Source organism: Lepidochelys olivacea (genome assembly GCF_965140295.1).
Source record: "Lepidochelys olivacea isolate rLepOli2 genome assembly, chromosome: 2".
Lineage (NCBI taxonomy): Eukaryota > Metazoa > Chordata > Testudines > Cheloniidae > Lepidochelys > Lepidochelys olivacea.
Genome location: NC_140412.1, coordinates 259,660,689 through 259,684,337, shown reverse-complemented (window position 1 = coordinate 259,684,337; position 23,649 = coordinate 259,660,689). Strand labels below are relative to the sequence as shown.

The following is a 23,649-nucleotide window of genomic DNA, read 5'->3' as shown; positions in this document are numbered from 1 at the left end:
GGAGTTGGGGTGCAGAGGGGCTGTGGGATGCGGCAGGGGGCTCAGGGCAGGGAGCTGGGGCACGGGATGCAGGAGGGGCTCAGGCTCCAGCCTGGCGCCGCTTACCTAGAGCGGCTGTGGGGTGGCAGCGGCCCGCACCGGGGCCAGGGCAGGCTCCCTGCACGCTTGCTCCAGCCCCGCGCCGCTCCGGGAAGCTGCCGGCACCACGTCCCTGCGCTGCCCCTGCAGGAGGGAGGAGCCCAGGGCTCCCTGTGTTTCCTGCGCTTGTGGGTACCTCCCCCAAAGCTCCCATTGGCCGCAGCAACCCGTTCCTGGCCAATGGGCGCTTCGGGGGAGGTACCCACAGGCAAGAGCAGTGTGCGGAGCGCTCTGCGGCCCCACCCCAACCCGGGGTTGCAGGGACGCGGGGCGGCCGCCGGGTGGAGGGGCGCGGAGCCCGCAGCGGTGCCAATCCTGTGTGCGGGATGCAGAGCCCTGAGGGGCTGGATCTGGCCCACGGGCCGCAGTTTGCCCACCCCTGTCCTATAGGCTTTTTTCCCCTAAATCCCACCCTGTGATAAATGAAGGTGGGGGGGGGAGCTCCCTTTTAGGGACACCCCGCCAGCCAGTAGCTATAAAATCCCTCTTAGTGGCTGTTCTCTGCTTGCTTTACCTGTAAAGCGTTAAAAAAGTCCCCAGGTAAAAGGAAGTGAGTGAGCACCTGACCATAAGAGCCAATGGGAGGGCTAGAACTTTTTAAACTTGGGAAAAACCTTCCCTTTGTCCGTTTTTGCTCTCCGGAGAGAGGGGACAGAGCTGAGTCAGGGCTGGGACTATGCCGTAAGACTCATCCGCTCATGCCTAAAACCTCCGCATAAATCAGAAAATGTCTAGGAAGACGTGATTAGGTTTGTTTGTTTATTTTTTATTGGCTCGTGGACTCCTCTGTGCTAACCCCAGATGCGTTTGTTTTGCCTGTAACCTTTAAGCTGGACCTCAAGAAGGTTATTCTTGATGTTGAAATTTTGTAAGTGGGGTTTTTTTTTTATAAATCTAGCAAAAGCCTGATTTCCAGATGTACCGTGGACCCTCGCTAGAACACCCGTCTATATAGCGCGAATTCGCATATAACGCTGTCGGGGCCATGGATCCCAGATGTAATTACTTTAATTGTAATTCACTTTAACACGGTCTCCACGTTAACGCGGTACCACGCATGGATCCCAAATCCCGCGTGCTAGTGAGGGTCCGGTTTTTAATAAAATTTACCTTTTTAACAGGATTGGATTTTTGTGTCCTAAGAGGTTTGTGCCCATGTTGTTTAATTAGCTGGGGGCAACGGCTGATTTCCTTTGTTTTCTTTCTCTGCTCTTTCCCGGAGTGGGGGTGAAAGGGCTTGAGGGTACCCCACAGGAAGGAATTCCCAAGTTCACCTTCCTGGGTTCCAAAAAGGGGTTTTTTTGCACTTGGGTGGCGGCAGCATCTACCAATCCAAGGTCAGAGAAAAGCTGTAACCTTGGGAGTTTAATACAAGCCTGGAGTCGCCAGTATTAATTTTTAAAATCCTTGTGGGTCCCCACCTTCTGCACTTGAAGTGCCACAGTGGGGAATCAGCCTTGACACACCCTATTGGTTTTTATACTATAATCAACTCCCTGCAATATGGGAACCTTAGGAAATTTAACTCAGCTGCATGAGAGGTCTGCTTCTGAGAACTGATGCTTCCATCATGTTGACAAGCCCAGCTTTGGCTGCTCCTATTCTATGTTCAATAAAGTTCTCTTCTACTCCAGGTTTTACATGTGGTCAAGTGAGCAATGTCTTGCCTAAAGCTGAGCTGTTTGTGAGAGGTGGGAAGTCAGGCCAAAAGAAGAAAAATATTTATCTCGATGTGAAAATTCTTCCAGGGCGTAGTGGGGTTTTGGTTTTGTTAGCTCAAATGTGGTTTTTCCTAGAAAGTTCAAATGAGATTTTGTTTAAAAGCTCTGGTGCCCAGGAGCAGCTGTGAGATGTGGGAGCAGAGTTAGATAGCTGGGAAGCTATCTGATGGGGAATCAGGAATTGCAGGGTGGGTGTCAGGTGTCTGCAGACTTTTAAGGTGTAACAGCAAAAGCCTGAAGGTTATCGATTAGCCTGTTTACCACAGCTCAGAATTCCTGGCACTAACAGCCCCTATAATCTGCCCAAGTTGTCTCCTCCCCAGCTACCATGGCTGGATGAGTGCTTCTTGCAGACTATTTCTGAAGTCCATACAAAATCCACATCAGGAACGATGGTTCCTATAGATATACAGAGCCCAGTAAACAGTCCACAGGTGGGAGGAGTCAAGGTATGGAGCTCGGAGGATCAAGCTTGGGAAAACAGCCAGGGAGGCTATGGAGGTCTTAGGCTCTGCAGAATTCAGGTGCCCTCATATGGAAACACTGTTTTGTTCACCCAAACATCCTTAACTCTGCTCCCCGTGGGATGCCCATCTCCCATCTTTTGTAAGATATGTTCGTTTCAGATCAAAGACTTTCTTTGGGCTTAAAAAAAATGCCACCCTCCCGCTGGGGACAACTTGGATTTGGAAAGTCAGCGTATTGGTAAAGTAACTTCCTGTCTCACACACCATAGTTTGTCACTGCTCTAACCTTTGCTCTTTCCAGCATCGTGGCTCATTGTCACAGTCTCAGTACATAATACTAGCTGCATCTTATGCTGTTTTTGCAGTCAATGGCACGCAATTGTTGTGAATGGCCTTCAATATGCTGCATCTAATTAGAAATTGGTGAAGTGCATCTTTGCTCTGTATATTGCTGTAAATAAGGGGAGTCTCTGCTCAGCCAATACTGTTAGCAGAATTCCACCCTTCTGTCAGTCTCTGCTGAAGTGAACCTGTGGTAGATGGATAATGGGTGATTTAGATCTGTGGTTCTCTGCCTTTTCCATACTAAGGCCTCTCTCGTGTTTAGCAGTATGAGAAGGGCAGGGTAGTTGCAACCATCTGAAACCTGTTTGTGACCCACAGGCTGAGCAACTAGCTTGAAGTGCTGACTTGTCTCAAGGTGTTGGTATTAGAGAAGAGTTAAAGGTTATCTGGGTAACCTCAGAGCCGTTTTCAGAGCAGAGCTGGCATTGTGCGGTTTTACGCTCACTGCCCTGTCGTGTGCTTGCTTTATAGAGCTGTTCGGGAATTTTTCCCACAAATCATTTGTCAGATACTGATTAGTCAAACCTGAGACTGTTCAGGAACGGGGTCCATTTTGATAAATTTCCAAAACAAAAAATGTTGAAAAATGTCAGTTGTCAAAGTGTGTTGACATTTTTTTAAATGAAAACTTCTGGTGTAATGACTTCTTGTTTCAAAATCAAAGCTAACTAGACTGAAAATACCAATGGAAGAAAAAAGGGTGAAATCAAATGATGGTTTGATTGACCGAAACAAGAAGTTCCAGTTCAGTTTGTGAATATTGTTTAGATTCATTTTTTGGCCCTACTTGAGAGGGGACAAAATTTCACTCTCCCAAAAGTATTTGAGGGATGGGAAAAGCCTCTGGCCTGGCTCAGTTTCCATGTGAAAAGATGTTTACTAACTGCCAGGGCTGCACTCTGCTTGTTCTCCAGCAGCCAAGCGGATTTATTTCCCCTTGGTGCGTCGTCCGCACGGGTAATGGTTCTGCAGGCTAAAGCAGGGCCTCTGACATCTGTGCAGCCTTATTACCGTCAATGGGGCCGGACCGGTGTAACTGACACTTAGTAAACCATGCTGTGAACACCTAACCCTGTGCCGCTGATGTCAGCGGGAGTATTGCCATTCACAGCAATTGGGGCAAATCAAGCCCTCTGTTGTACAAGAAACAATTCAACTCTCTTGCTTAGCAGTGTTGGCTGTGCAAGGCTAGCGGGAGTAATGACACTTAACCTGAGATACGAAGCTTGTTAAGCTCTCCAGCAGGCGCGTGCAAAGCACCGCTATTAAAGGTTAGGCTTGGTGGCTTGAGGCTACGCGGTATCCCATGGAGTCTCAGAAATAACCATGCCTGCCACCAACCCAATAGACTTGTATTTCTCTCTCCAGAAAGGGTGAAGGAGTTCCTTCTGGACACAAGGCCAAATTCAGCCCACACCTGTCTGTCTGAGGTACTTATATCCCCCGAAATAACTGAGCGCCTCGTACTTTAATGTATTTATCCTCACACCCCCATTTTACAGAACGGGAAGTGAGGTACACAGTAACTTGTCCAAAATCACACTGGAATCTATGGTAGAAGCAAGGGCTTGAACTCATGTCTAAAGACTGGATCAGCCTTCTTTTGTGCACCCACAATTTTCGTTTGGACCCCCAAGAACCAACACACACGGTGGCTGATAAAGTCAAAGGGCTGGAAGATGGAAAAGCAAGCAAAGGCAATGGGCAGTTTTATTCATAACACCTTTAATTGCCATTATTTCAGTTTAAAGTTAAAATCAGGCAGCAACTGAGGAAAAAACATAGTCCCTGGGTGCACAAACAATGCAGCTTTGAATAATACACATGATAGTTTATTTCATATTAACATGAACAGTAAAAAGTGGACATCATATGGGGCTTATTTCAGGTAATTGTCTTCCTCTATTATCTCCTTTTTGCCAGTCTCTTGTCCCTCAAAGAGTGGATACTTTGCCTCCACGGCAGCCCAAGTTAGGCAACCATTTGCCAGGTCCCGGATTATGGTAGGAAGTTCAGAGACCTAGGAGGAGAGTGTACAGAAAGAGGCAAGACATGAGGCCACACAACCACTAAGTTGACTTCTTTCATCCTATGGGTACATGGATAATGTTTAACACTGTATTACAAATACAAACGCCATCAACTGTCTCAGTCTGGTGAGAGCAGATCTGTCCAACATTTTCATGTAATATTTTTACAGCCATAAATTCTTCATCACCCACTGGGACATCAAGTCATTGGGTCTCCAAGCAACAGGGCATTTTGATTCTAGATCACTTTTCACTGTAGCGAATATTGGTCAACTACTCATAGCATGGGGATTCACTAGTGAAATGCAGCTGTCACTTGGGCGGAGCACAGGGGCACCTGGCAATGTCACACACCACCTTGGGACAGGCAGAGAAGAATGTACTGGTCCAAATGAACCTGCAAGCAGGGGATTTGGACAGGCTCTGGGGCACTGTAAGATGAGCACAAACAGTGGCTGCCTCAGGATCTGCTGAGTTTTCTCTCTGCTATTGAGAGTGTGTGATCATGGGGCAGAGTTTAAGAGCCACAGAGACTATGTGTGAATTGACTGAAGGTTCAATGGGAAAAAAATCAGACCTACTAGTCACACTGGGGCCAGCACTCATTGAAATCAATGGGAGTCATTCCAGCATCTTCGATGGTCTTTGGACCAGGCCCAGGACAGCTACTGTGATGCTTGTATGAGGGGCCCAACAAGATATTGCTCTTCACAATGCATGCAGGGCCGTCTCCTTTTGGCGTGTGACCACCAGGAGACTCCTCCACTGCAGGAGCACGAGTGTCCCCACATCATCTGTAGCCACCATTTTGGCTCCCTTCCTTCTGGAGAACCCCAAGGATGTCACAGTGACCATCACCTGGGTGCTCTTGAATGATTAGCAGTATTGACTGCAGCTGTGTCGGGTGTGTCTGTACCATAGCAGGGGATGGCTATTTCATCACAGGAGCGGTCTGGGGAGCTGAGCCTACCCACCTAAGGAAGGGGGAGGAGAACCTTTCTAACAGCCACTTAACAGCTTGCACTAAGGGCAATTAAGAGCAAATAGCTTTAAGGGCTCTAGCCCACTCTCCTGGGCAGCATCCAAACTAGTTTGATGAGACCCCCCAGGCCTGGTCTACATCTAAACCCTAGATCGACCCAGAGAGATGTAGTTAAGCCAAGCTAAGCCCCAGTATAGACAAGGTTACGTTGACAGAAGAATTCTTCTGGCAGCCTAGCTACCGCCTCTCAAGGGGCTGGAATCACTGCAGTGACAGAAAACCCCCTTCTGTCGTTGTAGCAAGTGTTTACACTGTGGCCCTACAGTGGCCCAGCCGCACCGCTGTAGCATCTGCAGCGTAGACCGACCCCGACAGACTCCCACGGAGAGAGAGGAAAATCTGGGCTTGCTGGGAGAATGTACATTGGTTCTGTTCTGCGCCTATACTTCGAGGAGTCATCCTATGTAATCAAGGGCTTGTCTACGCAGGGAAATTTACCAGCAGAACTATACTGGCATAGTTTCACTGCTATAGTTATACTGGTAACTACTGCAGTATAACTGCACCAGCATAGGTCTGCTGGTAAATCTCCCCACGTAGATAAACCCTTAGCTTGTGACTAGCTACGTGCGTTGACTGTTTGAAAATCTCTTTTCTCTAATATTTTGTTCCAAATGCTGAATAAAAATCCTGCATTTCAAAAATGCTGTTGGTCAGTATCACTAACTGAAACCCAGTCAGACCTGCAGGGCGGTAAGCGGCTGATGCACCCAGGTCGGCGTATCCAGCTCCTGCTCTGAGTGCAAGGACTGTGAGATTCCTCCCTGAGAGGACTAAGGGCAAGAAACCCGCGGGGTCAGAGGTACAGCTAGCCCAGTCCCCCTGGCAGTCAGATCAGCTGTCACTTGAAAAGTCTGTCTGAGCAAGTGAAAACTGGGCTTTTAAAGCACCTCAAGAGGCCACAGGGGTTAGTTCACCAGAAGGAGAGGGTCCAAGGTGGTCACTTGTATGTCACAGCCCATGGAGACACCATGCTGAGGCCCCAAGGAGGCCTACTTCCCCCAGTGACAGGTCACCACAGGATTGTCTGGGGGACAGCTTAGTGCTACATATACAAGTCAGCAACTACACCCACAAGGGCACACACTCGCAGTCAGCAGGCTGGCCTTCTAGCAGGTGCCTAAATGGCTCAAGGCTCCTTTAGGGGTGACCCCTCCCTCTGGCTGTTGAAAGTAACTCCTCAGTTCATTTCACTGGCAGGCTGGTGAGAATACCCCTCACCTTCAGAACACATGGATTGTACATGGCTCACACCAAGGCCAGTATGCCCACAGGTTCAGAGGCAACAGGCCCAGCCCCTGTGCTAGTTACATACATTTAACTCCTTCCCTAACACACGTGCAGGCATTTTACCTCGGCTCGTATCTGACGCATGGAGTCACGGTCCCTTAGAGTGGCTGTGTGAGGCACCTTGTTCACCGTGTCGAAGTCTATCGTGATGCCGAAAGCCACGCCGATCTCGTCGGTCCTGGCATAGCGCCGGCCAATGGAGCCGGAGGAATCGTCCACTTTGTGGGAGATGCCGTTCCTGGTGAGCGCCTCAGCTGGAAGAAGCGGAGATTCCCAGGATTAGCAACAGCCCGGCTGGGCTGGAGGATCAGAAGGACTCAGACCCACAGGGTGATAAATAGAAAAGGGTGAGGGGAGTACCAATGGACAGGCATTACTGTCCCAGCAAGGCGGACCCAAAACCACTCCCCACGCCAGTTATTTGCTGCTCAGCCCAACTCTTAACTGGAAGTTGTTCACACAGGGTCCTGTGTCGCCACCTGGCTGCAGTCAGTCCCTCTGAGGTCAGTGGGGCTGCCCACGAAGCCAGGGTGGGAGATTCTGGCCCTTATGTTTTAAGCTCCTCGGGGTAAGGATTGCTCCTTATTCTATGCCTATAAAGCACCTAGCGCAATTCGGGTACAACATTAGTAATAATTAGGGGGAGGCTGCATGTCTTTGGGGGCTAGAAAGTAAGAAGTGACTTTATTGAGACAGAAGGATTCGGGTTCGAGGCCCACACCAGGGTTCAGGCTCATACCCACACCATGCAGACACTATAGTGCAGGGTTAGCACTCTATCGTGCATTGCTAAGTCTTCTGAAAGAGGACACCGAATCAAGGGTCTCTCAAGCCTGACATTAAAGGTCTTGCAGCGAAACACTAACTAAAGAACCGGTTCATCTCAGTGTCTGGGCCCAGACAGGTTATCTCAAAGAGCTGAAAACAAAAGCTCCAAGCAAGCCCTGATTCTAACATTGTGGGACCTCACGGCTGTTCCACCGACTTACACAGCGATTGCTACTGTGCTCTCTCGCACTACTTTGCAAAGTGCTTTGACATACCAGAGGGGAAGGGCTACCTTTGAAACTAAAGCCCAGGGCTGGGCACAAGGAGGTCTAGGTTTTATTCAGAGGCTACATGGCAAGTAAGTGGCTGAGCTGGGAACAGGACGCAGCAGTCTGGGCTCCTGTCCTGCTCTAAGCAACAAACACACTACTCACCGCAGCCATTCCATGGGCAGGGTGAGTCACATTTTTTGACATGCAGGTAAACAACAGTTTTTTCATTAGGACTCACGGTAAAGAGCAAAGGAGCATATTTTGTACCTAAGCTGATAAGTTTATATGATAAATTTGCAAGGCTGGTTCACATCAATGCAGAGGTCTCCAATGGCAGAAGATGCTGAAAGCTTTGGAGTTCTCCCTACCTCAGGTGCATGCTACTACCTTTGGCATAAACAAGCATCATTAAAAGACCCCCCCCACTCTTAATTTCCACCCCCCCACCACATCTTTCCAATCCATGGTCATGTGGGTATCCGCGGCGCTGCATTTACTCACATAGCTCCTTGACGAAAGGCATGAATTCCTGATTCTGGCTCAGAGGAAGGACAGAGCATTTGAAGGGTGCTACAACAGCCGGGAAGCTGAAGAACTACACAAATACAGTCAAAATAAACACGAGTTTAATTATTAAGCAGCTACAATCTGTGCCAGGTTCTTAGCTGGGGTAAGTCAGCACAGCTCCAGTGAAATCAGTAGAGCTAGGCCAATTTCTTCCAGCAGAGGAGCTGGCCCTCTGTACATCATTAAAGCTTCAGAGGTAAAGGCATGTTTCGCCCAAAACCCCTGAAAACAAAGGTGTGGGGGGACTAAAATATTTAGTCCCAATGCATCTCCCTGGATGGTGGTGCTTAGGATCTAGCAGACCCCCTCTCCAATTCAAACAGAGACTTGATTCAGATAGGGAGTATGGCTGTAAATAGTTCTGAGATTTAGTTCATTATTAACAAAGTTAACAAAAAACATCATTCCAAAGGGAGGGGAATTGGAGTAAGATTCTTTCCCCAGCCTTCATGCTCTCATCTTACCCCATCCCTCCCTTCCTACTGCACACAGCACAGGTTCCCAAGAATCTGCACAGGTGGATCACATCTTAACAGAGACTAGATAACAGACCATCTCTCCCGCCTCCAGCCCCGACTTGTAATCCCATCACAGTAGCAACCTCAGCTGGAAAAGAAATGTAGCTTCATTAAAAAAAAACGTAGCCGTGGGAAACAAGGAAAGGGGGCTGGCACCAAGTGCTACATTGCTCTCCATGGGCCACCAGTGAGTGCTCCTTGGATTGCAGTTTGGGCATCACGGACACCACCAGTCTGACCTAGAACATGCACTCTTTCCCTCTGACCTCAGTTGCAGGGAGGTCTCAAGCCAGGATCGTGAGGATGCCTGCATGGTACTGAGATGGCAAAAGCACAGACAAACCACTTAAAAGGACTTCACTCCCCTCGAGGGAGACCTGCCAAGTTTCAGCCCACAGGGAAAAGGAAGTCCTCCCCTCCAAAGTAGTACGGTGAGTGCAAACCATCCCAGATAATTGTAAGTGCCTTGGCACAACTCGCACCGGCCGTGGTAGGGAGAGGAACGAGTTGACCTAACAGGGGTTTCCCAGATCTGTTTTGTATTTCAAGGTATGGAATCAAATGCCCACAGCTGCTTCTCAACCAACCCGAAGACGCATGAAGGCTCACCGTTCGTTGTTCATCTCCCTCCCGGACATGGAATGTGTGTTCAAACACCGTATACATGATCCTTCCAATTCCGAATGAGGGCTCAATCACATTCGGGACTATTTCTTCCACTAGAGCACAAAACACACTGCATTCAGAAAGGCAGTTTACAAAAGCACAGTTACTTGATTGAACCTGCACTCCTTCACACAGGTCTGGATTTACTGCAGGTGAATGTATAAAGAGATGGGTTTAAATAGCTCTGCTTCCAATGGGAATACTTGGAGATCAAGATTTGGACGACACATACTGATAAGGGTGCTATCGTTTTAGTATGAATCTAGTTGTCTGAGCAAAGGAGAGGGGGAGACGGCACAGCATTTTAGAGAAAGCCTTGGCAGACAAATTGAGAAGTTAAGAGTTTGTTAGTTTCTGGAACCAGCTTGTATGCTTCTAAGTGGCAATGCTATTTTGTTTATATGCTGAAAAGCCACTTCTGATGTACTAGCCTCGTGTTCCCATCTTCACTGGTTAGAACAACAACTGTTCTGTGAAACAGGCCAGTGCTGCTCTGCCAGCCATTGTGGCACAACACCGTCTCCCACCGGGATTATATTCACAGGACATCTTACGCCATTTTTAATTTGTTTCTAAGAGCCACAGCCCTATGGAACATGGATACAGAACATTAGATTCCTTCATTCTGGCTATGCCTCCCCTTCCAGCCATGGATAAGCTGAACTCTGAGTCTGTACTAATACAAATTAAGTGACCAGCAACCAAAACTCCAGCTGACTGCTCTGAGATAATAAAATGGAGATGGACTATGAGTGTAGTTACTTTCTACCACTGACTGACAGGCACTTAGAGACCTTGCTAATGCCTGCAGATTGCGTAGGTCTCTGAGGCAGAGTAAGAGTTAAGGATACTCTGCACCTAACAGGAAGTACTCTGAATCTTGGCTCGTAAGTGATTAAAAAAAGCTGAGGAAGGATGATGGTCTAGTGGTTAGGATGCCTACCTGGATCTCTGGGTTAGAAAATGGGTTAAATCTCTAACTCGACCACAGACTTCCCATGTGGCCTTAGTCAAGTCACTAACAGAACTGGCTGGCAAAACAAAGTTCACTTCCACAAAAGTTGTCAAGATTTTGGAAAAAACTGGGACGAAGCCAAATCCCCCCAAAACGTTGCAGAACTGAAATCCTGCAATATTTCCTTTCAGACACACGGTATTTCCAAAGTGATATGTCCCCTGGGATCCCCAGCCACCTGCTTGGCAGCCTGCAGTGAGGGCAGGCACCCTGCAAACTTCTGACTAAAACTGACACGACTGTCAGTGTTCTCTACTGTCCATCGCTGAATGGCAGCAATGAAACTGACTAAACTCGTCTTCAGCCTGGTGGGGAGTCAGGAGCCTGGAAGCCCTGGGAGCACAGGCCCTGCCACAGCCCATCTCTTGGTGGGCTGCTAAGGAGTTGGGAGCTGTGACACTCACAGATACACAACTCCTAGAGCAGACTGAGGAGCCAGCTGGCCCAAGAGTTCGGAAGCCCAGGGCTCCCTGACTCTGAGGCCATCCTCAGGGCGAGCCATCCTGGAGCTGTGGGCCCTGGAAGCCCAGGTGGGAGAGCTGGCAGGAGACCAAGCCTGGGTTGTGTCGGAAGTCTGTCAAAATTGAACAGTTTTGCGAAGCATTTTGATTTTGACAAATCAGCGAACAACGAAAAAATGTTCGGGGGGAATTTTTCCTACCAGCTCTAGTCACTTAGACTCTCTGGGCCTTAGTCTCCACCTCTAAAATGGGGAGAATAGCAGTGCCGAACCTCACAGGGATGTTATGAGGCTAAATACATTGAACATTGTAGGTGCCTCACCTATAGTGGTAATGGGGGCCATGTAAGTACCATAGATAGAAGGCAGTCTGCCTACTGATAATTACAGAAAGTGATTCTTTTATAAGATGGAATCCTATAAATAACTGTCTGACCAACTTTGATCCTGTGCTGGAACTTACCCTGAAAGGAAATAATTCATCTGAAAACAGAGGGAACATTTCTTTAAAAAACCATTAGCCCCAAAGCTTGGTACCTAAACTTAGGCACCGTAATAAAAATAACTTTATTTACCAAGGTGCTTCCATTGAATGAAATTCCAATGAAAGCAGCAGGTTCTCAGCACCTCTGGGATTGAGCCACTTATTTAGGAACCTATATACTGATTTAGGTGCTTAATTTTAAGCACCTAAGTCTCAAAATTTTGGCCACAACTTTCAGATTTGCTTATCTCTCCTGCACTCAAAATGTATTGTGATCAGCTTCCCATCTCTAAGATTTTTAAAAAGTAAATGAAGTTACCATGCAGTGTTTTCTGGAATCTCTTCACACTGACCATGTCCTTTGTTAATTGAAAAGTTTTCCCTTCAGTTTCAACAGTGAATTCCCTGTAAAGAAAATACCAGTGCTTTAGTATTAGTCAACAAAACTAGTTATATCACTTTCCCTTATGTCGTTTTGCTGGGTTTTTTTTTTAAACATAAAAAACCAAACTGGTTTGGGGGCTATACAGAAAAGTCAGCTCAAACTCCAGAGATCAAAGGAAGAAACAAGTAGCACGTCTCTCTTTTTTTTTTAAATACTTAAAGTTTTATTTAAGTTTTAAGTTTAAATACTTAAATACTAGCATTTTTATTATTGTTGTAAAATAAAATTTTTCATAATCATTGGTGAACATAAAAGCAATGTGGTGAATAGCCAGGAGCAAATTCAATTACAATATGGAAGGGTTCCAGGGTGAAATACAGAAAAAGAAAAATTAACCACAGGACAACCAGACATTCATTCATTCCAGACTTCTCATGTATTGTAACACACACATACTTTTCATGTCAATTGAGTTCTGATGGAGAGTACCTGACCTCTGAATGGGAATTGGAAAAATCAAAGATATTATTGATCTGTTAAAGCTTCCCAAACAAGTGGATGGGCCAAAATCTATTTTTGACTGATTCCTACAACATTTGGTGTTGCTCTCTCAAGGCGGACAAAAAAAGTTAACCCACAGCTGCTATAGGGCCAAATCCTTAACAGTCAGAGTATAAGGCCAGAAGGGACCACCAGATCAACTGATCCGACCTCCTGTATAGCACAGGCTACCAGCACCACCCAGTACCCACACATTAAACTCAACAACCTAACTTAGGCCAAGTTATTACAGCCCACAGGAGACTAGACATGTGCCACAGGCAGAGAATAGCAGGGACCGAGGTGCGTCAGTGTCTGAGGCCTCCACTATGGCAGGGAAATGAATGAGATACAGCCAGATAATCCTGGCAAGTGACCTGCACCCACATGCTGCTGAGGAAGGCAAAAAAAAACCCAAAAACCATCAGGTCACTGCCAATCTGACTGGTGAAAATTCCCTCCTGACCCCACATATGGCGATCAGTTAGACTCTTAGCATCTGAGGACCAGCCAGCCAAGCACCCGAGAGACTGCATGGTGCCACCTCAGAGCCCTGGCCTTCCCCACCCTATGTCCCATCTCCAGCCATGGCCATCCCTGATGCTTCAGAAGGAAATTTTAAAAAAACCACAAACACCCCAAAATACACTGGGGGAAGGGGGAGCAAATCCCTTCCTGGCCCCCCAGCTGTCCTCAGTCAGGCAGAACTCCCACTGATGTCAACCTGGCCCTAAATATCCAGTTCACAAACAGGAAAGATTTTATTAAACTTCCAGCTGGCAAATTGCTGCTGTAGTACAAACTCTGCTTCATTTTGTATGGCAGCCGCCTACAGAACAGAGTCATCTAAACTTAACCATCCATAAAGCAGGTCTAACCACAGGCACTTCAGCACACAGCTGGCTCCGTGCACCCATGCTGGTGAATCAGTAGTGGTGTCTCAGGTATACTAACCTGATGGCTTCCAGGAGGGTGTGTAACACAGTAATGGGTGCATTTATGAAAGGCTGTGTGCCAAGCTGCCTGCATTGAGACCAATTTTCCAGAGGAGATTACGTTTAGAGAGGCACATCCTGAATGTGGATGCGTCAGGGAGTCACGTTTGAACTATTGCCATCCTTTGTGGTAAAAGCTACGTCCACTGAAAAATGCTGCTATTGCTTTGCTCCGTTGGAGGGTTAAGGAATTGGGTTAACTTTCTCCTGGGGGACCAATGCGCCCCCGCGATAATTTCTCAGTCTCGGAGGTCTGGTTTGGATGAATTACAAGTAGTGTTTTTCCTGCACTTTAGTTACCTTGACACTCCTGAAACACTTACAAAAACACCAAACTGGCTCTAATACTGGGGGGAAAACCCACACAGCGCATCAGTCACTCCACGGGGCTTGTTTTGCACAAGCTATTTCAAACAACATAGGAGCTGCAGCTTTATTTATTTTTTTAAACTAACCCTGCTCAGAAACGTAACGATGCTGCTTTTGAAGTCAGGCAGAGCCTCCTAACTCACCAACCGGAAAGCACCTACTTAAACGGGGCTGTGCCCGGCCCCTCCATATTCACCGTTCTCTAGCACCGCAACAACCCGAATGGCACCGGAAGTCAGACTGGCTGCTGCCACCCGTGCTGCTGCCACCCGTGTTTTACCCAATGATAGCTCGACAAACCCATTTGCCAGATGCTGGGACTGGAGGACAGGGGATGGATCGCTTGGTAATGGCCCCGTTCTGTTCTTTCCCTTTGAAGCATCTGGCATTGGCCTCTGCCAGAAATCCTCTGTCAGGATACTGGGCTAGGTGGACCATGGGTCTCACCCAGTCTGGCCAGACTCATGTTCTTATTCTTATGAGCCTGTTGATGAACCAAGAAATCCCTACTGGGCAGGAATCATTCCCATGTGAACGCATCTTATTTCAGAACAGACCTGACCGCCTTTGTCAGTGCTGGCCAGCTCGTGAGCCCCAACCCACAAGCTGTTGAACAGCTTCCTCTCCCAGTGAAGTCAGTGGGAGCTGAGGACTCTTACCCCCTCAGAGGTAACATTCAGTACCTTGCAGGACTGGCTCCTACGTGACACACAGGGCAGCTTGCCAGGAGCCAGCAGGCTGCACCTAGTTTGCATGTAAACCTTTTAAAACCAAAGCATAAGCGCACATAACCCTAATATTTACATGTATTCTATCCATCAGCAAAGAATTGCCTCTCGGCTGAGCCACCAGCAGTAAAAACTGCAGATGATCCATTTTATCGTGGCCTTCCGTTACTGGCAAGGCTGGTGAAGGATGCACTGAGCTTACTCAAGCAGCTTTTTGGGTATCCCTGGCGTAGGTAATTGCTAAGAAAATCTTATTCAGCCCCACACCCAGGGCCTTCTCACCCTTTGTCATTCAGCAGCTTCTCCATCTCGCTGATGTAACATTCGTCACAGATGGAAAGGTATTCCAGCACCAGCTTCGCATCCTTCTTGTAGGCCTTGCCAACGGCTCCCTTATTTGCCTCAAACTGAACAACACTGGCTGTTTTGTACAGAGCAGTTAAGGAAATAGAGCTCAGAGGACACTCTGACCCGACACTTTCATTAGTTCATACTGGGTAACAGATGTAATTACGGCAGCACCTACAGAATTTGGGTCCGTGTTTTGTCATCGTACCTTATTCGGTGCTGACACCGGTTTGAGAGCTTACCTCTGAGGGACTGTTCACTTCCTGGTCTGTCAGTACTTTAGACCAGCATATACGTGCATGAATATGGACGCTATTAGAGCAAGATTTTTACACACTGGGCTGGTTTCTGATCTCAGTTACACCTGAGTAATCTGGAGTGACACCAATGGCTTCAGTTAGTTACTCCAGATTTACACTGGTGCACCCAAGAACAGAATCTAATCCAATATCTTCAAGAAAAGGCCCACCAGGCCTTCCCCACTGACCCAGAGCCAGTCGCAGCTCACCACCTCAGTGAAAATGCGCCAGATAGGTACCAGGGCAATCTGGCAAGCAGTCCCTCCCAACCCCCTGAAGGTGACATATGGGGGTGCGAAATCAGTGGTCCTGAGCCAGCGGACAGCCTGGCAGGTTGAATCCTCTGAGCAGACCACACCCGCTTACCTTTTAATGGGTTCACACCCTTCTTTAAATGCTCCAAAGTTCTTTCGCAAGTAACTGGTATAATGTTTCAAATGTTCATGAAAATAAACAAATGGAAACCAAGGAGCCAGGAAACAAACTTTGGCCTGTATTTACTTTACACACCCGAGTAAAGTTACTCATCCGCTGAAGTCTTTGCTGGGTCAGCCCCAAAGATATTCATTACACTGCTATGAGCATCACGCTCTCCTGATTTAACTTAGACACTCACTCAAAGGTCTAACTTTGACCAGACCTGCACAGGCCTCAGGACATTTCAGTTTCAGATGCTACCTAGCTTTAGGGAGAACTCTTTTATTCACAAAGGATATGGGTTCTTTCAGAGGCTTCTCAGCTATCAGTGGAACTTTGGTGGCTCTGGCATGGCAGGAGAGGTCATAGCAGGAGCGATCAGCACAACCAACAATCTCGATCCAACCCTAGAAAAGCAAAAGTGGAAGCTTTTAACCGTCTGTTTTTTTGTTCGCTTAGCCATGAAACATGTTTGTGTGCCCCTAAGCCCGCCATGCTCCCAGGCCTGGTTTTGCTATCCAATTAGCTCTGTTATGATAAGCAGCATTAGTTCCACCAGCACCTCCCTAATCTGAACGGCCCTCCGTTTGCTTCGAGAAGTAACCAGTTATGTAATATACAAGGTGCATATACATGCAGGGCCAGGTTCTCTACCCAGGCTTGTGAAACTACACAGACTTACACCAGCAGAGGACCTGGGTAACAGCGTACATTTTTTACATTCACGTAAGCGTTCATGAGATGAGCTGAGTAACTGGGTATCACTGAGGCTTTTATCACTTCATGAGCTTGGGGCAGAGTAGCCAACTTGCCTCTTTACAACTCTCAAAGATGCCATGCTTAAGATCTGCTAAGTAACATATGATTCACAACTGACTGAAGCATTTCCTTGCATACGTTCCTGTGTGGAAAGGAAGAGTCTGTGACCAAATTAATTTGCACAAAGCACTGCCAATGAATTCCAAATATTTTAGTAAAACCACTGAGCTGTTTGGTTTACAACGTGGCCATAAATGAGACAAGGCGCGTTGATCTTCTCCCTACATTCTGGCGTGCGTGTGCACACACGCACCCACATGTATACGCAGTCAAAACCTGCTTGCATGGAATTCTAATTGGCAACAGAAAGACTCAAAGGGTCTGTCTACACTGCAATCAGAGTTGCGAATGCAGCATGTGCAGACATACCCAAGCAGGCTCGGCAGATAGCCCAGACACCACGGCAGTACAGGCTAGCCATTCAAGTACATATCAGGATCCAGGGCAGGCTTGTTCAGCTTCGCTGCTATTGCTATTTGAGGTAGCTAGCTCAAAGCTTGCTTGGGTATGTTCAGATGTGCTGCATGCAGTGTTGTTCTATCCGTGTTGGTCCCAGAATATTCGAGACACAAGGTGGGCGAGGGAATACATTTTATTAGACCAACTTCTGTTGGGGAGACAGATGCTTTCGTGCTTACACAAACCTCTTCTTCAGTGTAGACATACCCGAAGAGGATGTGTGTACAGGAAACATCCCTGTGCTCCAACACATTCCATGCAGGAAAGTCCTACAGAATTTCACAGGGAGGAAACCAATAGGGTATGACAGAAAAACCTATTAGATATAACAGACAAGGATAACCTTCCTACAGAATTTTTAAGCCATTCTGCAGAGTTATACCCCTGCTACAGAATTCTGTAAGTTGGTTTAAACATTCTGTAGGAACAGAGAAGGATTTCAGTTCTACAGGATTTTTTCTATGAAGGGATTATATTCAGTTTCAGGCAAGCTCCAGTGATTCTTGATATTAAAAGTCTGGTACAACTTTACACATAGTAACATCATCCATTGGTGGGCTGTGATGACACTACTGATGGCTAACCCCTCAGCTACTTCAATAAGGAGTTGAAATGATTAGTGTTCAGCCAGAACACTTGTATTTTTACCCACACAGAGCCAAACCTAAAGATCCTTACTCATATCTTAAACTAAAGCAAACTCCTAATTAACTGAACCAGCTATCCAAACCTAGAAGAGCAGAAGCCTGGATTCCATGACCAAGGAGGTCCCTTCCGGTACTGTGTTCCTAAAGTCCCCATCCTGTAATGGGCTCTGCATGGGCCATCCCTTGGGCATGCAGAAACAACCCAGTTTGGACCTCTTGACTTCAACAGAGCCTCTTGCAGGGATCTGCCATGAGACGATCACTGCGATGGTAGGGCTTTCGTTCGTAGTGGCTGGCAGAATCCCATCAGCCTTCTGACCCTGTCTTGTGATTCAATTCCTCGGAGTTCTCAAAGTAGTTTCAGTAGTCTGAGAATTAGTGTACCCCGTCCCACTTGAAAAGACTAGTCAGGTGCAAAGAGAGGGCTTTACTCTAATGGGAAAAACTGCTCATTCACCCTACCCAATTCCAGCTAAAAGATTTGATCTGATTCTCTCACACGTGAGGTTTCTTCTCTTTCCAGTCGCCATAACTGATCAATAGAAGAGCCCCCTAAGAAGCTTCCGTTCAAAAATATCACTGCTGATTAATATAAAGACCACCATCGAGATTAATAGAAGTAGCAATAAGCTCTCTAAAAACATGCAATAAGGAGGGTTTAAAAATCTGCTACACCCCTAACAAACCTTCCTGTTCACTTAAAAAAAATATATACACACAAGATCTTAAAAGCCCAACAAACAATCATAGGAAAGCACAGTGTACACTAAGTCCCGACATCACAAAATTCTTCCAGCAGCAAAGGGGGAGCAGGAGTGGAGTAGGAACAGAGGTCCTGGGAAAACAGCTCCTAGAGCAGTAGCTTTCCCAGCAGCAGGGAGTCCTTTTTTAGCCCTCATAGTCAAAGGGGGGCTGGGGATGGAGCAGGAAGGAAGCTGCCTTGGGCCCACAGCTCCAGCAGTAGAGTCTCCTCCACCACTGATTTTATTGGGGTAACAAGCTGGAAACCATAGGGCCCCGATTCTCTTCTCACTTGGGTGCAATTCATCCACATGCCACTTACGTCCTCTGACTAGGGTTTACATTACGTGTTCCTTCTGCACGGCGGCGAACGTTCCCTTTGCAGCAGTAGTCCAGCAGGAGTGACTCCACTGCGGTCAATTGAGTTGTGCGAGCATGAAGCTGAGCAGAGAGGAGCCTTAAACCTACCTGTTGAATTTCTTCACTTTAATAGACAGAGTTGGGAGACCATCTCACTAGTAGCGTGCCAGACTAGGAACATATCAGTGCATGGGGAAAGTGCAACATGCAACTCAAGACCCTGCTGGTAGGTTTAATCCAGCAACTTACATAGGATGTTTTGGACTCTGCATCCCAGCAGTCACAGGCATAATGAGCCATCTCGTTCTCCATGTGCTGTCGGAAGCGCAGCTTATCCGGGGATACACCAACCTTCGTAAGGTAGAGGTAGATTCTGCCAATGAAGTAACCTAGTACAGAGTTATTGATCACACCCTAGAGAGAGAGAGAAACACACACTTTGTTACTTTCCACAACAACATTTTGTCGCCTCAGAAAGACTGGAGACAGCGGACACTACTTCACTTTTGCGGGACAGCTTCTTGCTGCTGCACGTGGTAAATTGAGATACAATATGTGTCCTGAAACCCACTGCATCATGAGCTCAGTCCAGCAAAATCTCTGTACTGTGCAGGAAAATCTCCCAACAGAAGAGCTGCGAGCGCATCATTTGTGACTGAAACTACTGAACTTGCCAGGTAGCAGAATACCGTATCACGGCTTTGCACCGTACCCAGAGAAACCAACATTTGACAGTGGGCTCTTCAGTCTAGCAGAGAGAGGTCTAACACAAGCCAACAGCTGGAAGTTGAAACAAGACAGATTCAGATGGGAAAAAAGGTGTGAATTTTTAACAATGCGAGTAATTAACCATTGGAACAATTTACCAAGGGTTATGATGGAGTTTCCATCACGGGCAATTTTTAAATCAAGAGTGGATGTTTTGCTGAAAGAGGCACTCTCGGATTTTCTTTGGGGAAGTTCTACGGTGTGTGTTACACAGGAAGTCATAACCAGATGATCACAATGATCCTTTCTGGTTTTGGAATCTATGAAAAGGCCACCTTCAAATACTGAAGTGTAGCTCTGTAGATTATGGAGGGAAGGTTTAACGAGTAAGACAGGGAAACTGGGAATCAGGACTCCTGGGTTCTGCTCCCAGTACTGCCTTTGCTTTGCTGTGGGACCTTAGGCGAGTCATTCGGCCTCTCTGTGCTTGATTTTCCACCTCTAAAATGGGTTTCTACAAAGTGACCTCCGGAGGTGTTTTGGAATGCCTGTAAGGCAGTTGGGAACCCATGCCTACCAGGCTCAATGCACGGGCCCCATAATGGGGAGAGTTCAAAGAAAAATGATTAACAGGATTAGAGGGTCTGGAGGAGCTGACTGAGGAGGAAAGGTTCTGGGCCAGATTAAAGAATGGATTGAGTCCAAAGGGTTCAGATCAGGCCCTAAAGAACAAAATATGTAGAGGCTAAGATGAAAAGGAAGGGATAGGGAAAGAGTCTACAAAAGTATTCTTACTCCCTCCCATCACTTCTGGCCCCACCCCTCCACAGAGAGATCATTTTGGCTGCTGGGAATTTGAGCAGAGTTATTGATGAATCATCTTTAATTATTGTATTGACAGTTTGTGTGAGGTTGTTTTGTTCTTTTTTATTAATTTGCAAGACAAACCCCTCCCCTTGCGCTACCAGTCATCTCATACCATCAGTACAACACAGTCACCAATGTTCTGTTACAAATATCTAGTATCAACAAGGAATTGCACCAAAAAGTCTCCAAAACGTACAGACGTAACAGTATACTTTTATACAACAGTGCATGTTATTTACATTGTGGTAATGCCTATCATCCCTAGTCATGGACCAGGACCCCACTGTGCTAATCCCTGCACAGACAGAACAAAAAGATGGCCTCCAACCTAAAGGATTTTCAATCTAAATGGGTTTCTGTATTATATCAGTCAGTGTTTGTTTTTAGGTGACCAGTCGTGTTCTCTCTTTAACTCACTCGGATGAAGAATCAGGGTTTTGGGGATTCAAACCCAACACACAGCGTATTGGTGCCAGGTGATGCAAAAAGGGAGTCTGGATTCTCAGGCTGCCCACAGCCTTTTAGCAGGTGTTGTACCACTAACATGCTCCCTCTCCCAAAAACTAACCTAGAAGCCTAACCTATGTGACAGTGCTACCTGACTGTGTCCCTTGAGTACTGATGAAGGCCAGATTTTGATCTCACAGGTGCCCATGTGGAGTAACTCCACTGGACTCCATGAAGGTATTCCTGATTTACACGTCTGGAATTAATTTACCCCTGCAAGCATGCTATAGAATTAAGTTGTGAATGGTTGTTCAAGTAACATTACCTGCTCAACAGCATCTCCCAGACGCATCATGTGGGCGGACTGCCCGCTGACCTGGGCTTTGGAGGAGTACAGGAAGATGTGGAGATCTGCCACGCTCTGGAACTTGGGGTGACACTTCTCACTGGGATCCACAAAGTGCTCAATTTCTGCCATGGTGAATTCTCTAAGCAGAATACAGAGCCAGATGCTAGCATTAATGCCTATTCTGCATATAAACCACCATCACACTTTCCACAAAGAACCTTTCCCACCAGCCTTTTCAATGTGCTCTAGCCTGTTAAAAACTCAAATCAGGAGTTTAAACACCAACAAGTGCAGTACCAAGGGAACAGACTGAGATTAGAAAGTATGCCACTTTTCTTCAGACGTTGGAGGTTTCCCCCCCTTTAGCTTCTATTAAAAGGTACCTACAAATTCTCTTGGAAGCCTTTAGACCAGGGGCTCTCAAACTGGGGGTTGTGACCCCTCAGGGGCTCACAGGGTTATTATATGGGGGGGTTGTGAGTGGTCAGCCTCCACCCCAAATCAGCTTCACTGCAGCATTTATAATAGTGTTAAATATATATAAAAAAGAGTTTTTAATTCGTAAGGGGGGTCGGCACTCAGGCTTGCTGTGTGAAAGGGGTCACCAATACAAAAGTTTGAGAATGACTGATTTAGACCTTGGTTATCACATCACTGACTCAGAGGGAAGAACACCACCTACTGAAATACTCAAATCCTTTCCTAAATCATCTGTGTCCTCTGGAGGTCTCCCACCCAAGTTACGACCTGACCTCACCCTGATAATGTTGTGAGATCTAGTCAGAAACAAAGAGAACAGGAGGGCTGAAAAAACCTCAGTGCCAGTAATGCCACTGCACCCCTGCTAATGCCATAAAATGTCATTATGTTACTCAGTTATCAATTTTACAACATGCACCGTGTGTAACTGCAGAGTAACTCCACTGACATCTATCAGAAGCTAAAGAAGTTTCAATCAAAGATCAGAATCTGGGTCTGCGAACAAGAGCTGCAATGCCAAACATACCAGGAGACAAGATATCTACATAGAAAGACACAGTTTCAATACTAAGGCCATCATTAAAAAGTGAAATGGGTCCATTTTTGGTTTCCCTACCAAGCTTTTATGAGCTCTGTCAGGTGGGCAGGTTTCTTTTTCTTTTTTTAAAAAACTAGCCACGCACAAAGTGATCAGCTTAAGGGTAAATTCCTCAAAGCTTTAGCTGCACAATCTCACCCCCACTGAAGTCTGTGGAAACTCCATGAACATTTTAGGAGGTACTCTTAGTGCATTCTAGGGCAGGGAAATTGAATATTGTACCCACTTCAGATGCCACCTATTGTAAACAGAAGGCTTTGAAGATCTGAAGGTCTCTTGCTTGACTAATGTCCCGTAGCACCTTATCTAAGAGATAAAGTCCCCGTTTGTTCTTTGTCATATGATCTAAGGTTGAGACAAAAAAAACTACTCCAAGGTCTAACCATGTTTTAATGCCAAGTTTTCATGCCTACTACAAATTCTTATCAATGTTTCTGAAGCAAGAGTCTCATAACCAAGATACTCTTGGCCAGTAAACTCTGATTACTTTTTAAGGCGTTTATTATGCAGCTACTAATAGCCTTTTACAAGGCACAAGACATTCTTCCAAAGAGCAGAGTGGACGGAAAATCAGTGAAAGAGACACTTAGGTCAGAGGGAGCTTTGATGTTCCCAGAGGCAGCTGATCACCTGCCAGATGTTCTGCTGGGGGAGACGGTTTGCAGTACCTGACTCGGATGAGGCCAGAACGGGGTGAGATCTCGTTTCTGAAGGAATTTCCAATCTGGGCAGCAGCGAAAGGCAGTTTGCCTTGGTTAAATTCCAAAAGGCGTTTGAAGTTGAGGAAAATTCCCTGTGCAGTTTCTGGCCTCAGATAGCTGGAAAAAAAACAAGACATAGGTGCGTGACTGGACGGGGAAGCAAGACAAACATTGTTTTGATGCAAAAAGGAGGAAGGCTTGTTTTATCTCAGGTCTCTAATTCCAGGCACAAAATTACCCACACAGATTAGCCATGACCTCGTCTTTGTCTACGCTCATTTAAGACTTCCGGTGCTAATGCTCACATAGCCCCCTGGTGAGTGGGTGTTCCATGTCCCGCTCTGTGCCAGTCCACAGAGAATGAGTCTGTTACAGCCTCAGCTAGAGAGCCTGGATCTTTAGCTCAAGTTGTAGCAGCCTATGCTTTTAGCTCTGGAGGTCCCCCGTTCAATCTTTAGTGCATCAACCTAGATGGCGGCCATGGACCACAAATGATAGCTACCTTTGCTACGTACCTAACATTACAACAGACTAGCTTCATGTCCCTTCCTGCTTAGTCACAGAGGTCATGGACACCTGTGGAACAAATAATGTTCTGTTGCATGGGGA

At 46.7% G+C, this 23,649-nt stretch overlaps 1 protein-coding gene across 1 annotated transcript in view; it reads right to left on the bottom strand.

The window, feature by feature from the left end:
* Positions 1-4,376: 4,376 nt before the first annotated feature.
* Positions 4,377-23,649, bottom strand: part of GARS1 (glycyl-tRNA synthetase 1) — a 35,551-nt gene continuing 16,278 nt past the window's right edge. Inside the window, exons 8-17 of the mRNA XM_084620957.1 lie at positions 23,008-23,157; positions 21,238-21,400; positions 19,140-19,304; positions 16,164-16,271; positions 15,083-15,228; positions 12,103-12,188; positions 9,768-9,877; positions 8,575-8,668; positions 7,097-7,287; positions 4,377-4,691 (exon numbers count right to left, since the gene is read on the bottom strand). Of these exons, the coding sequence (XP_084477083.1) occupies positions 4,551-4,691; positions 7,097-7,287; positions 8,575-8,668; positions 9,768-9,877; positions 12,103-12,188; positions 15,083-15,228; positions 16,164-16,271; positions 19,140-19,304; positions 21,238-21,400; positions 23,008-23,157 (1,354 nt within the window). The 3' untranslated portion in view covers positions 4,377-4,550. The remainder of the gene's footprint in view (positions 4,692-7,096; positions 7,288-8,574; positions 8,669-9,767; positions 9,878-12,102; positions 12,189-15,082; positions 15,229-16,163; positions 16,272-19,139; positions 19,305-21,237; positions 21,401-23,007; positions 23,158-23,649) is intronic.